The sequence below is a fragment of the Podarcis pityusensis genome, assembly GCF_964106645.2.
Source record: "Podarcis pityusensis genome assembly, chromosome: 8".
NCBI classification, from domain to species: Eukaryota; Metazoa; Chordata; class Lepidosauria; order Squamata; family Lacertidae; genus Podarcis; species Podarcis pityusensis.
Genome location: NC_138033.1, coordinates 72,266,341 through 72,280,632, shown reverse-complemented (window position 1 = coordinate 72,280,632; position 14,292 = coordinate 72,266,341). Strand labels below are relative to the sequence as shown.

General features: G+C 47.5%; 1 protein-coding gene across 1 annotated transcript; it reads right to left on the bottom strand.

The window, feature by feature from the left end:
• Positions 1-392: 392 nt before the first annotated feature.
• Positions 393-12,457, bottom strand: TNFRSF18 (TNF receptor superfamily member 18). Its single transcript, XM_081016299.1, has 6 exons — positions 12,135-12,457; positions 8,747-8,863; positions 7,920-8,007; positions 7,218-7,315; positions 5,410-5,532; positions 393-3,991 (listed from the first exon to the last, which is right to left on the bottom strand). The coding sequence occupies exons 1-6, from the start codon at positions 12,268-12,270 to the stop codon at positions 3,858-3,860; spliced, it is 696 nt and encodes a 231-aa protein (XP_080872425.1). The 5' UTR covers positions 12,271-12,457; the 3' UTR covers positions 393-3,857.
• Positions 12,458-14,292: the final 1,835 nt, after the last annotated feature.

Genomic DNA, 14,292 nt, shown 5'->3' with positions numbered 1-14,292 from the left:
TTCAGGGGTGGGGTGGTCAGTAGCATGATGGAAACTGATATCCTTGCTCTCTTTCCTTCTCTGTGTGATCTGGGACATGCAATAACGCCCTGCTTGATCATTCGTTGAGCAGAGCACAGAATCGCAGAATCATCGAATTGTAGAGTTGGAAGGGACCTTGAGAGTCATCTAGTTCAACTCCCTGCAATGCTGGAATCTTTTGCACAACGTGGGGCTCAAACCCACAACCCTGAGATTAAGAGTCTCATGTTCTATACCAACTGAACTAGCAAATGAGTAATGTTGTTGCATGCCACCCCAATCTCTGAACAATGCCAGATTCCAGGGCTACCAGGTGCCCTTACCAAGGTCTGTGTTTCCTTTCGGACAATGAGGCACAGCAGGGACTGTGGTGTCTTTATGATACATCATTTATTGACACAAATATACAACCTTAAGCCTAGGGTGGGTGGAAAGCTTTGCATTCCAGGAGGGTCCAGCCAATGTTGGATTCAGACTGCCAGCCCACGTTGTGCTTGCAAACTGCTTCCTAAGACGCCAATATTTTTCCTCTTGCTTACATCAGCCCCTGGCAATTCTGAAACTCCCCCCTCCCAACTCTGCATTGTCTTATGCTAACTACCCAGAGTGATGGCTACCAACCTAGACAGCTTTAAAGAGAATGATACAAAATTCATAGAGAAAGGTATCAGATGACTATGCTCTGCTTCCAGATGTAGAGTACAGTGTAGAACTTTTTCTTTGCATGCAGGGATTCCCAAATCCCAGCTCCAGCAGCATAGCATGGGGGGGGGGGGGACAGAGGGGTAGTGGCCTGGGGCAAAAATTCTGAGAGGGGCACAACCAGGCACCCCCACAACAGGCTCTCCTATTGAGGGCATGTGGCTGAGCTCCCAACGCCTTCCAGAGCCACGGGGAGGCAAGTCGCGTCCGGGCCAGGCTTTCGGGCCTGGGGTGGTGCCACCTTCTCCTTATGGCCCTTAAAGGGATGCCTACATGTCGAGCCGGGAGGCAGCAGAGCCGCCAAGCTGAGAAGGTGCACAGCCAACTACCACCAGCAGCGGCAGCCATGTGTCTTGCACTCAGCACACACACCCCTGATGCATTCTTCCACCCAACTGCCAAGTCCACCCAATTGCCCTGCCCTGGCCCCAGCAACCCACACTATGCCACTGCCCTGGCAACTGCAGGTAAAAGGAAATCATGCTTCCACCCAGCTGCCCAGTCCACCCAATTGCCCTGCCTCGGCCCCAGCAACCCACGCTATGCCACTGCCCTGGCAACTGCAGGCAAAAGAGAATCAGGTCACTGTTGATGGGAGGGTCCCTTCTCTGTCTTACACTCTGGAGAGCTGCTGCCAATCAATACATCCTCTACACTGACAGCCCCTCTCCAGGCCTTCAGGCAGGGATGTCTCCCAATTCTCCCTGAAGATGCTTATGATTGAACCCAGGACCTTCTGCATGCAAAGTTGATGCTCTGCCACCGTGCTACATCCCTTCACATAAGGCTGCCTTATACAAGTCAGACCGCTGGCATTTCTAATTCAACATTGTGTAAGCTGATGGGTAGAGGCTCTCCAGTGTTTCAGGCAGGGGACATTCCCAGCCCTACTTGGAAACGCCAGGGATCGAACCTGGGACCTTCTTCACGTAGAGTAGATGCCCCACCACTGAGCTGCAGCCAGTGACGCACACTGCCTGGCCAGCTGCCCCTACTGAGCCTCTGGGTAAGCCAGCAGTCCAGTTTGTGACCTCTCACCATGAAATCCTCTCTTTAACAAAACGCCAATAGAAACGTATGATCTTTACTCAGGTTGTGCCCAAACTGTTAACCCCACCTTTCATAGGAGCGCAGGAAGCTGCTTATCCCAAGCCATACCATTAGTCCATCTAGCTCAGTATTGTCTGCACTGACTGGTAGGAACTTTCCAGGGTTTTGGACAGGGTGATTCCCGTCCCTGCCTGGAGATGCTGGGGATTGAACCAGATGCCTTTTGCATGCATGCACCGGACTGTAGCCTCTCCTTCCTCACCCTATTGCTTTTCTCCCCCCTTGTGGAAATGCCCCCCCCCCCCCCCCCGTTTGCGAGATTAACGCAGCTTCAGAATCTGAGCGGGGTTGAAAGAAGTTACCTGAGAGTGTGCAAGCGCAAAGCACACCCCCAGCTTCCAGCCGGATAACAAAACCATCCTTTCTTCAGACTGGTCCTGAAATTCAAGTGGGGAAAACACCTGAAGCCGTGAGTCACGGCGAACGGTTGAAAACATTTTAAAGAGGCACGCACTCCGTTGCAGGGCGTTTCAGAGAAAGGGAAAGTGTCCATGAGGTCACCCGCTATCGCAGTCGCGAATTTCCACAGTCTCTTTACTAGCAGCGGAAAGAAAGAAACGAGTGAAGCTGAAGCTTTCTTGTTTTAACGGAGAATTGTCAGTTTCACAAAGGAAGCGCAGCTCAAGGCTCTGGGGTTGCCCCCCCCCCTTCCTTTTCTAAAAATTAAAAAAAGAAAAGGCGATTCTCGTTAAGAGATGGGGGTGGCGCCGCTGCTTTTGCATGAAAGCAAACTTTCTTCCTTTGCGTCAGAATTGCACCCTTTGAAACAGTGGAAGAAGCAGCGGAGTAAAAAAAAAAAAAACCGCCTTCAGGTTTCCCAAAGCAGGTTTCTCGAAACAAGGAAAGCTCACGACAACGGCCTCCAGAACAGAGAGTGAGGAGGGACGTCATTATGGGGGTGGTGAGATAAGCAGAAAAGCCTCCAGGCAGTCTGCAGTTGGAGATACACATCTTGCCAGAGGGTGGGAAACAGCTCAGGGGAATCCTGTAAGATTGCCATTTTGCAGTTTCTAAGCTGAGTCTTGCTTACCAATCAGGGAGAGGCTCTTGGAACAGGTGTCTCCAAGCCAGGGGCCTCCAAATGATTTAGACTACACCTTGCATCACCCAATGGTCAGGGACAATGGGAGACGTTGCCCACAACATCAGGAGGGTGCCAACCAAGGGAAGGCTGTCCTAGGCATGAAGGGCACGTCATTCTCTCTGAGTACCGCAGATCATATGCCTGTGCCCAGGACATGTCTTGCCAACCCCACCAATATACGTAGACAGGGTTGCTAACTGGCCGGTCAATTGCTGATCTGACCAGTGAAATGGCATTCTGGGTTGAGGTAATCCTGCTCAGAGTAGATCCCTTGAAGTAAATGGGCAAGGCTGGCTCAGGTCCATTCAGTTCAGTTAGCCTGCTCCCAGTGAAATGTAGTTGGAGAAGACTCTCCTCTCTCAGAGAACCAGGAAGGAAGTCTGGGAAGTCAGATTCTGCAAGGCTCCGCCCACAACCCCCCCAATCACATTCTGGCTCCACCTCCAATGTACGCCAGACTCCGCCCTGCCCTCTGGCCCCGCCTTCCCTGGCTCCATACCCATGGAGTAGTCATAGGACCAGTGTTTTTGTAAAAAAAAAATCGGACGTCAGCAGCCCTACCCACGAGGACGTCTGCTGCATTCTCCAGCTTCCAAACCCTGCCTAGGAAAGCAAGGTGGATGGCTTGTTCCAGCAGTTGCAACTGGGGATGGGTGAATAGGGAAAGCAGGGTTGGAATTTCCATCTCCTGGAGATCCTTCCTCGTAACCTGATTTCCCTAGCCAGCAAGGAAAGCTTTCATAGTCACAGGGTGTAGAGCAGGTGATCTGATCTAGAGACAGCTAGTAGCAGTGAAGGAGCCAACCTAGAGGGAAACAGCTTAGGCGCCCAAAGCCCCATCATGCTACAACAAAGATAATAGCTGCCGTTCATATAGTTCAGCCGCCTAGATATTGTGGGGCGAGTTTTGCATGTGCTTGTGGATTCGCCCCGAGTTCTTTCAATGGGCCAAAGAGATCTGTGAGGCCTTCCATTTGTCCATGTTCTCCCCATGCTCTTCCTCTGGGAACTGGCAACTGCAGGTGTCTTCATGATGAGATCCTAGGAAGTTTGAAGGGTGGACGGATTCAGGCTCTGCAGGACAAAGGTACCAATGGTAAGACAAGGAGGAGGGATTTCTGAGGACCACGTTCCTTCCTGGGAAATGTGGCATGCCCCAGAGGTGGGCGGGGCCAAAGGCCAAAGTGGGTGGAGCAATGAATGTAAATTTTACTGTCGTGCGGTAGGTGGAGTACCCTCCAACCAGGCAAGCAAGGGTTAATGGGCACAAAAAATGAGGACATGCAATAATTAAACCTGTGGTTGGGAGGGGTGTGGAGGGAGGAGGTGGTGCTGGGTTCAATCCTGCTGGGTGCTGCTTTGATAATAATAATAATAATAATAATAATAATAATAATAATAATATTTATTTATTTATATCCCGCCCTCCCCAGCCGAAGCCGGGCTCAGAGCGGCTAACAACAGTAAAATGATAAAACATTCTAAAATCATCTCATTATAAAATTATTTCAAATCATATTAATGGCAACCATTGGGCTAGAGTTCTGTGAGGATTGCCAAAGGAGGGAGTCAGGCTGTCCCCTGGCCAAAGCAGACCCTGCAGAGACTGCCTGCCTCTTCTGTTTCTCCCCTGCCTCATAACCAGCCCACCTTCTGTCAGGGCCAGATCGCTCTGGGTGGGACAACCCAACCTGAGTTGACTGGGGCTGTCTCTCCACTCAATGCAGGGTGATTTGGCACTGGATCCAGGCTTGGGTCAGATCCAGAGCACAACCCTACTGGAAGTTGACGTAGTCCAGGTGTCATGGACAAGTTGGATGCAGAGGAATGGTGGTGGTGGGGAACAAGCTGGGGACCCACTAAGGGAAGAAGGCTCAGAGACCAGGGACTGGTGGCGGGGTGACGATGAGTGGTCAGAGGGAGAAGATTAGGAGGAGAAGGAGGTGTTGGAAGAGGTAACAGGGTTTAGTGAACTAGGAAAGTCGGTTGCAGAGAGAAGTCCAGAATCGGAGGCAGAAGCTGAAACAGGAAGAGGGGGGAGATAGGCCAAGAGGCAGAGATGAGTCAGGCTGGTGAAGAATTGCAGGTGTCTCCCCCTTCTGCTGTGACAAGCACCCCTCCCTGCTTGCCTCCCAGAACCAGAAGAGGGCTGAAATGGGTGGAGGAGCAGCAGGCTGCAAGCAGGCGCAGTCTCTGATTACTTGGGGGAAAGGCCTAGAAAGGAGGGGACTTAGCTGTCGGGAGGTGGGGGCTTTCGGTCACAGCAACTGATTCATGGGGTAAGACCTCCCAGGGATGAGCTGCTGTGCTCATTAGTCCTGACACTCAGCCAAGTCTGTGAGGATCGTCTTTTTGCTAATAAAGGAATTAGCACCAACTTTGAGCACTGCTGGCTCGCCCTTTGACACCAGGCTTTCGACTGATACCACCATGGCTAGGTTAAGAGGAAACTCTGGGTGGGCACCAGAAGGGGGTCAAAAAGCTACACTGACCTTCCACCAGGAGCAGTTTCTTCTTCTGTGTCCATACGCAGATGATTAAAAAGAACGTCAACAGGATGAGAAGAGAGAGGCCCGTTGCTGTCACAATGGTCAAGATAGTCGTCACTGTGGAATCTAAAGAATTAATGTGCATAGATTTATGTATTTATAAGAGCATTATTTTACCACCATATCATAAAACACCCAGGGAGTACTCAAACATAAAACACCATTCAAATAAATAAATAAAAACACATTAAAGTGACTGGCTGCTAAATAATAATAATAATCTGCTGCATAGACCTGTCGACGGAACTTTGGCTGAGCTCCAACTCCCTAGATGGGCTTCAAGGGCGCCATCTAGGCTGCAGTACCAGCCATCTGAGCATTCTGTCAGCTGACCTCCCAAGGGCCAATCCCAGCACACCAGGCCCTATATAAGCTCAGAACCTGACCACTTGTTCCTCATTCCTAGCATGAGGACACTGCATAACTCCCTCCTCTCTGCAGCAGGCTTTAAAAACAAGCACTAGATTTTCGAAACAAGGAAGCTGAAGAAAACACTCCTCCGTATAATTCATTCTCATATATTTAATCCATTTTGTCTGATTTAATTGGAGTTTAATTGGGTTGAGAGTTTAATTTATAGAATTTGGAATTACTTTAATCTTACATAGCATTTTAAGAGGGTAATTTATCTGTAATTAATCTGTGTTCATAATTTATATTTTCTAACCCTCCTTTTTATTGATATTTTCATTGGTTTTTTCTCATATTAATCTATATCATTATTTTCTTTCTTGAGCATCTATAGATTTAAATCTTCTTATAAAAGATGAGAAAAAATATTTGTTTAAAGGTATCTCCCCCTTTTCTTCTTCTTAAAAGTTAGGTATTATTTTATATACTCTTCTTTACTCAGTTATTAATGGGCTCATAATATTGTAACAGATGAATTAATGATATCTGTTTCTAGGACATTCTTTATTTAACAATATCTTTTTTCTCCCCCTTCGTTTTCAGGTTTTTTGATCAGATAGGCACTAACATAAAGCAGTGATGACAGCCTTTACCAAAGGTGTCATGGGCTTTGAAGACACTCGAACTCAGGACGCAAGGGAGAAACGTGCTAAGAGGAAGGCACGCTTGGCAAATCCACACCGTGATAAGCTCCCACCCAGAAACCAATGTCCCCACTGTGGAAGGATGTGTGGATCCAGAATTGGCCTCCACAGTCACTTACGGACTCACTGTTAAAACCGTGTTTATGGAAGACAATCTTACTCGGCTACGAGTGATCGCCAAAGAAGAAGACCTGTTATACATTGTGATATTGAAGCGTATTTATGAACCTAAATATATAAAACAAAAACAAAACAAAACGTGTCTTTAATATTTGCTGCTCCCTTCAAGAGAACTCTCTTGCTAGCCGTGACCATCATTCCTGTGCCCCAAGAACACCCATTTCTGTCACCAAGGAGAAGCCTCCTCGTCGACATCTTTGCTCCTGTCCCCAGAATAATGCCCAGGTCACCCTCCCATTTTCACCACCTGCATGGGCCACATCAAAAACGTGTGTCTCCAAGTGTGAGATTTGGCAACAGCCGTAATTGGAATCCAGTCCCGCTGTGTCCAAATTCTCCCTGTGTGTTGTATTCAGTGCAAGCTGTACTCAGAGTAGACCTCCTGAAGTGAACAGGCACCACAGACAGATTCATTCATTTCAACAGGTCTGCTTTGAGTAGAACCGTGTTGGAGACAACTCTGCGATTCCCAGAGGTCTTTTAGGCCCATTTCGCATACAGAAAACAGAACCGTACCAGTTTGCATAACCACAGTGACGGGTCTCGTGTCGCCACATTCCACGTTATGAGTTGTGTTCCCTGGTCGTCGAACTGGAAGCCCCAACGTCTTGCAGCTACAAAGGAAGGAAAGAATGGTGGTTGGAACATGGGTGATGCGCTCAAGGTGTGCTACAGCTTAGTGGATGAGCATCGGTTTTGCTTGTGTCTTCAGGCTTGGAGAGTCCCCTGTCTGAAACTCTGGAGAGCTGCTGCCAGTCAGTGTAGACAACACTGAGTTAGATGGACCAATGGTCTCTCTCGGTATGTTCCTAGAATAAAATTAAAAGGTAAAGGGACCCCTGACCATTAGGTCCAGTCGTGGCCGACTCTGGGGTTGCGGCACTCATCTCACTCTATAGGCTGAGGGAGCCGGCGTACAGCTTCCGGGTCATGTGGCCAGCATGACTAAGCCGCTTCTGGTGAACCAGAGCAGTGCACGGTAACGCTGTTTACTTTCCCGCCAGAGTGGTACCTATTTATCTACTTGCACTTTGGCGTGCTTTCGAACTGTTAGGTTGGCAGGAGCAGGGAGCTCATCCCGTCGTGGGGATTCGAACCGCCGACCTTCTGATCGGCAAGTCCTAGGCTCTGTGGTTTAACCCACAGCACCACCCGTGCCCCTTTCTATAATGAAATAGCATTATTATTATTTATGCTGCAAAGCAGAGAATGACTTACTTTGCCCAAGGTCTGCAACAGCTGCCTTTGGCATCAGAGAAAGTTCCATTAGGGCATGGGCTGCAGAAATATCTGAAGTCAATAGTGCCTGGAAGAAGGAAGAGGGGAGGTGGTTACTTACTGCTGAGAGGCTCCTAGCTGTGCTTTTACTCTTTCTAACAAAGCAACATTCTCTCTATTTCTGCTTAGTAAATCTGTGTACAAGCACTCCAAAACAGTTTTCAATAAGCGGCGAACTATAAAATTGAGTGAGACGGTATAACAATTCAATACGAGAAGCCGATACTCAGTTCCAAAAAAACCCTAGTAAAACATATTTATTATTATGTATAAAATTTGTATACCACCTTATACACATCGATCGCAGGGTGGTTCACAACATAAGATTACAATATAAAAACCCCTACAAAATACATAACGAAAAATAAAAACAAAGACAACCCAATAATCTCCCCCCTTCCACAATATATTTTATAGGGTATTAGATGTCAGTCATGCCTATTGTTCAGGCTCGGAACCTGACAGACCCCACAGGCTCCGCCCTCAGATCCACCACACCCTGCCAGGCTCCGCCCCCTACTCTATCGCATTCTGACAGGGTCCAACTCCTGGCCCACCACATTCTGCCAAACCAGACCCTTTAACCTTGCTAGGTTTTACCTCTTGTCCGTCTTGTCTTCCATACGCTGTTAGACTACAACTCCCATCATCCCTGACCCTTGGCTCTGCTGGCTGGGGATGATGGGACTTGTAGTCTCACAACACCTGGAAGACCCAAGGTGGAAGGCCTGTGACTTAGAGCAAGAAGGGATTGACGCAAGGGTTACCTGAACATCTCAGTTCCTGCCCTTCTGGACACGTTGGCACTGCCCGGCATTGATGGCATAGCTTGTCCTTACAGCACTTCCCACCACCACATTTGCCACAGGATTTTGGGGGAATTCCTGGTGATGAAGAAAGCACAGGTCAAGCCAGGAGAGCAAGGAAAGAGGAGTATAAATACATATTTCTTTGCAGCTGCCCCTTTGAGTCTATGATGGGCACCGTGGTTTAGCCCAGGCCCTGGGGGAAAAATACAGCGCTCCATTGAAATCAATTAACCGAAGTTATCTTATTTTTTACAGTTATATCCTTCCTTTTTCTCCAAGGAGCTCAAGTAGGAGTACATGGTTCCCCCCTCCTCATGTAATCCTTACAACTCTGTGAAGTAGGTGAGGCTGAGAGCTTTTGGCTGTCTCAAGGCCGTGTGGTGAGCTCCATGGCTGAGTGGAGATTTGAACCCTAGTCTCCCAGGTCCTATTCTGACATGCTAACCACTATGCCGCATTGGCTTTCCAGTGTGTTCTTTAACTTCAATGGCTCTACTCTGAGTCCTCCAGCAACGGCAGCTTTGAGGAGATTATGAATCCACACCTTCGCCCATGTCACGTGGGTTGGTGGGCACCAGAGCTTGCCTCCCCGCTGAACCCTGCAGGGACATCTCTCTTGACAGCCTTTGATCACTGGTTCACAGACTCCTTGGGAGATCAAGAGAACCCCAAACAAAGACCAACAGAGCCGGAAACTCCATTGCCTCAAAGAAGCCAACAGCTACAGAAAAAGGCACTGGTCGCTTAACTGGCCTGAAGGGGCACTCAGGGGGTGGGGATTCCAGTTAATGACTACCTAGTCTTACTATAAATCCTCAGCTGGTTGCTTGAGGACTTTGCTGAGAAGACTTGGGTGACATGTCTCGCCTTATGGGGTGCTATCCGTGGTTCTGAAGCCTTGCCAAACTACTGGCCACTTCTTGTTTCGGCCATCATTCTTAGTGGAAGACATCTCTGTGGATCATGACACAGCCATCCCTTGGAATGGGACATTACTGGGAGAAGGGGAAAGATGCTGACTACCAAACCAATTGGAGCAGTATGGAAACGGAAATGTTTCTGCCCCCTGGAAACAGCCCCAAATCCCTCCCTCTTTTCATGAAATTATTATGGCCTAACCCAGCACTAATTGCTCCCACGTAGGCTTGCAAATGGACATCTAGTGGTCTATGGCAATCAAGAACTGCACCAGATGTACCCCTTTTGTCCAGCGGAAAGTTAGGCATGTTGGTAGTGTATAATTCTTATTTTCAGCTCATGCGGTTTCAATGTTTTGGTCAATGGGAAATGTTTAAACCACCACATGGCTCAATAGTGAAATGATAGATAAGATTAGTTGTTTTAAATTGTTCGAATGTTGTTTTTAATGCTGTAACCCACCCTGGGACCTTTAGGTGAAGAGTTTGTAATAAACTGATCACCATCACGATAAATAAGACCTTGAAAGATAGAAAAGAAAGAGACAGCAGGATTGGGTGGCAGAAAGATTTGCAGTCTAGGTAGAATAGACTGGATAGCTAGATTGATATACACGGCAAGTAAGATTAAATTATATAGAGATGGATAGAAAATTCACACCGTTCAATAAACAAAAGGATAGAAGGTATTGATAAGAAGACAGGTTGGAATATTGTAAGTAAATAGAATAGATTTAATGGATTGACAATGATATATAGAAATGGTAGCTAGGATAGTTGTGTAAAAAAAATAGAAACTAGCACACAGGTCAATAAACAAAAGGATATAAAAGACTGATAAGCTCTGTAAAGATGGAGAAAAAGGAGAGGGTACAATAGGAACAGATCGGATAGACAGATAGGCATGGGATTGTAAAGTTATGGAATTATAGGTAGAAACTAGCATGTGGGTCAATAGACAAAATATAGACAAGATTGGTAAGGCTAGCATAGGATATGATTGGTAAGGATAGCATAGGAAGATAGCTAATAAGGCAGATAAAATGACAGATAATGCATTTGACAGAATAGAAAGGGAGATGAAATAGATTGAACAGATAGATTGACATTTATGGTGAAGAGGATAGTTAAGTTATGCAAAGATAGAAAAACAGGATCTATAAAATAGGTAGACAGGGTAGAATAGGTAAGATGGATAGAATAGCTAGACATTATATCAGCTATGGCAAAGTGTAGTTCTTAGGAAGTTCTCAGTATTACAAATAAAATCATTTCAGTGAACTTTGGTTTAACCACTGAACCGCTTGGCCTGTCTTATGTAAGAAGGCTTTCTGTTGCTCGTTATGCAATAGTTCTCTTGAACCCTGAGACGAGACTTTGGAAATGGGAAGACACATTCCGAACACAATAGTATCTTTCCTCCCAACCATTAGGCTCATTTTCAGGGTATCAAGGCAAGAACACCTTAGCTGAAGCCTCTGGCAATGTCCTAAGCTTCACGTTGAAAATTAGTGGTGATCCCCTGCAGTTGTTTTTAAAAAGATGCAGGAAAAATGAGGGGTGGGAATAATTTTCATAAGTCATCTGCTGGTTTCCTAAGCTTAAGAATGTCAATTTGACATTTAAGGGCTGTAGCTCAGCATGACTGCAACTGCTTTGCATGCAGAAGGTCCCAGGTTTGATCCCTCGCAACTCCAGGTAAGTTTGGGAGATACAATCTGTCTGAAGCTCTGGATAAATACCTGCTAGTCAGAATCAGTGATGCTAAGCTGCATGGATCAGTATAAGGCAACTTCCTATGTTCCTATATCTTAAAGGAAGGGCTGAACTCAGTGGTAGAACTTTGCATGCAGAAAGTCCCCAGTTCAGTTCCTGACGTCCCCAAAGGAGGGTTGGGAAAGACCCCGTCTGAAACCCTGGAAAGCTGCTGCCAGTCAGTGTAGACAATACTGAGCTGGATGGATCAACAGCATGACTTGGTTTAAACACTTTCCTGTGTTCCTATGACAGACTGAGTCAATAATTTGGGCACTACCTGGGTAAAGATCATACATTTCTACTGGGAAAGACCCCCTGCCTGGTACCCCAAAGAGCTGCTGCCACCCAGTGTTGACAGTACTGAGCTGAATGGACCGTCGTCCTATGTTCCTACGCTGCAGTGGGACATCTGAAGTGAGGCCTCTGAGAATGCTAGGCTTTTACTTCCGAGAATAGCTAGCCTCAGAATCTTCAAATTCAACAGGGCCTTGGAGCATATGCAGAGTGCCATCTCAGTCAGAGATTTTTTAGCACTGCAGGGGGTTGGACTAGATGACACTTCCCATTCTATGGTTCTATGAACTCCCCTGGGCTACAAGAAAAGAGCTATCAACCAAGGCAGTCCAAAACCTCAAACCCTAAGGAATATGAAAACTCTGTTCCAAACTTACCGGCAAGAGTTGACGAGCAACAAGGTCTCCCTTCCTGTTGACCATCAATGGTGGATTGTGCTAGTTCCACACACAGCCAGAGCATCGCAAAGCAAAGCCAGCGACCGTCTAATCTGGGGTGAGAGTTGGCTTCCATTTCCTTCAGTCGCCTCTTCACTTCCTCCGCTGGGGGAGTTCTCCCACAACTAGCCCTCTGGTGCGCTGGCTGGGAACGCTGTGCCTGTTAAGGTCTCTCACCTCTTCTTCCCCTCTGTCTCCCTCTCGCTTCTTTCGACACATTTTTGTAGCAAAGAGCAGCCCACGTGTTTTCTGTGGAACGAAAGCCATGTCATTTCCTGTATGGTGTGTCCGCATGGCCCTCTCGTACCACAGCTCTCAACAGGAAGCCCTGAGGCGAGAGACATGAGGGGGAATCAGAAGAAGAAGAAGAAGAAGAAGAAGAAGAAGAAGAAGAAGAAGAAGAAGAAGAAGAAGAAGAAGAAGAGTTTGGATTTGATATCCCGCTTTATCACTACCCGAAGGAGTCTCAAAGCGGCTAACAATCTCCTTTTCCCTTCCTCCCCCACAACAAACACTCTGTGAGGTGAGTGGGGCTGAGAGACTTCAGAGAAGTGTGACTAGCCCAAGGTCACCCAGCAGCTGCATGTGGAGGAGCGGAGACACGAACCCGGTTCCCCAGATTACGAGTCTATCGCTCTTAACCACTACACCACACTGGCTATCTGAGTCCAGCAAGAAACACTCTCTCTCTCTCTCTCTCTCTCTCTCTCTCTCTCTCTCTCTTTCTCCTGGCACTGCAACTTGGGGCCGTCCAATAAAGCAGAACGTTGGAAGATCCAGGCAAAAGGAAAGAGTCCTTCACATACCTCATAGCTCAACTGTGGCACTCTCTCTCACAGGAGACAGAGACAGCCACCCAATTTGAATGGCTTTAAAGCAGGATTAGACTTGGAGAAGACTATTGAAGGGGACTAGTGATTCATGATGCTTCTGAATGCCAGTTGCTAGAAATCACATGGGGAGAGATGCTGTTGAGCTCAGGCCCTGAAGGAGCGTCTCCACCCCCCATTGGTCAGCCCGGACACTGAGATCCAGCGCCGAGGGCCTTCTGGCGGTTTCCTCACTGCGAGAAGTGAGGTTACAGGGAACCAGACAGAGGGCCTTCTCAGTAGTGGTGCCCGCCCTGTGGAATGCCCTCCCTTCAGATATGAAGGAAATAAGTGACTATCTTATCTTTAAAAGACATCTGAAGGCAGCCCTTTTTAGGGAAGTTGTTAATATTTAATGCTGTATTGTTTTTAACACTTGATTGAAAGCCACCCAGAGTGGCTGGGGAAACTCAGCCAGATGGGCGGGGTATAAATAATAAATTATTATTATTATTATTATTATTATTATTATTATTATTCAGAAGCATCCAGTTGGCCGCTGTGAAGGTGCTGGACGAGATGAGCCTTTGGCCTGATCCTGCTTCAGAACTCTCCTTACGTTCAAAGAGCAGCAGGCATCATTCAAGAGATACAGAAAAAGGCAGCTGTAGCCTAATAAAGGGCAGCAATCCTCTGATCCAGTGTTTCTCAAACTTAGGTCTCCAGCTGTTTTGGGACTACAACTCCCATCATCCCTAGCTATAAGGACCAGTGGTCAGGGATGATGGGAATTGTAGTCCAAAAACAGCTGCAGACCCAAGTTTGGGAAACACTGATTGACGAACTCAGTGGCATGTTTCAGATGCTCAGCGCCGCTTTCCTGCCTCCGTGGGTCTTCAGCAGATGTTTACTGAAAGTCAGCACAGGAGGGGCAACACCAATGAGTTGTGGCCAGGAAAGGCAGCCGAGCGAGGGCAGGGAACTCTGCTTGAATGGTCCTGGAACCACGGGGAAATTCTGATGTTTTGAGGGAGGAAGCTCTGCGCCTCGGGAGTAGAGTATCTGCTTTGCATGCAGGAAGTCCCAAATTCAATTCCCTGCATCTTCAGGTCGGGCTGGGAAAGACCCTGAAGAGTTGCTGCCAGTCAGTGTAGACTATACTGAGAGAGATGAGCCAACCGTCAGATCCACTTAAAAAGGAGGCTTCTTAAGTTTCTGTGTCTCAAGGACAGAGCATCTGCTTTGCATGCAGAAGGTTCAATCCCCATCATCTCCAGACAGGGCTGGGA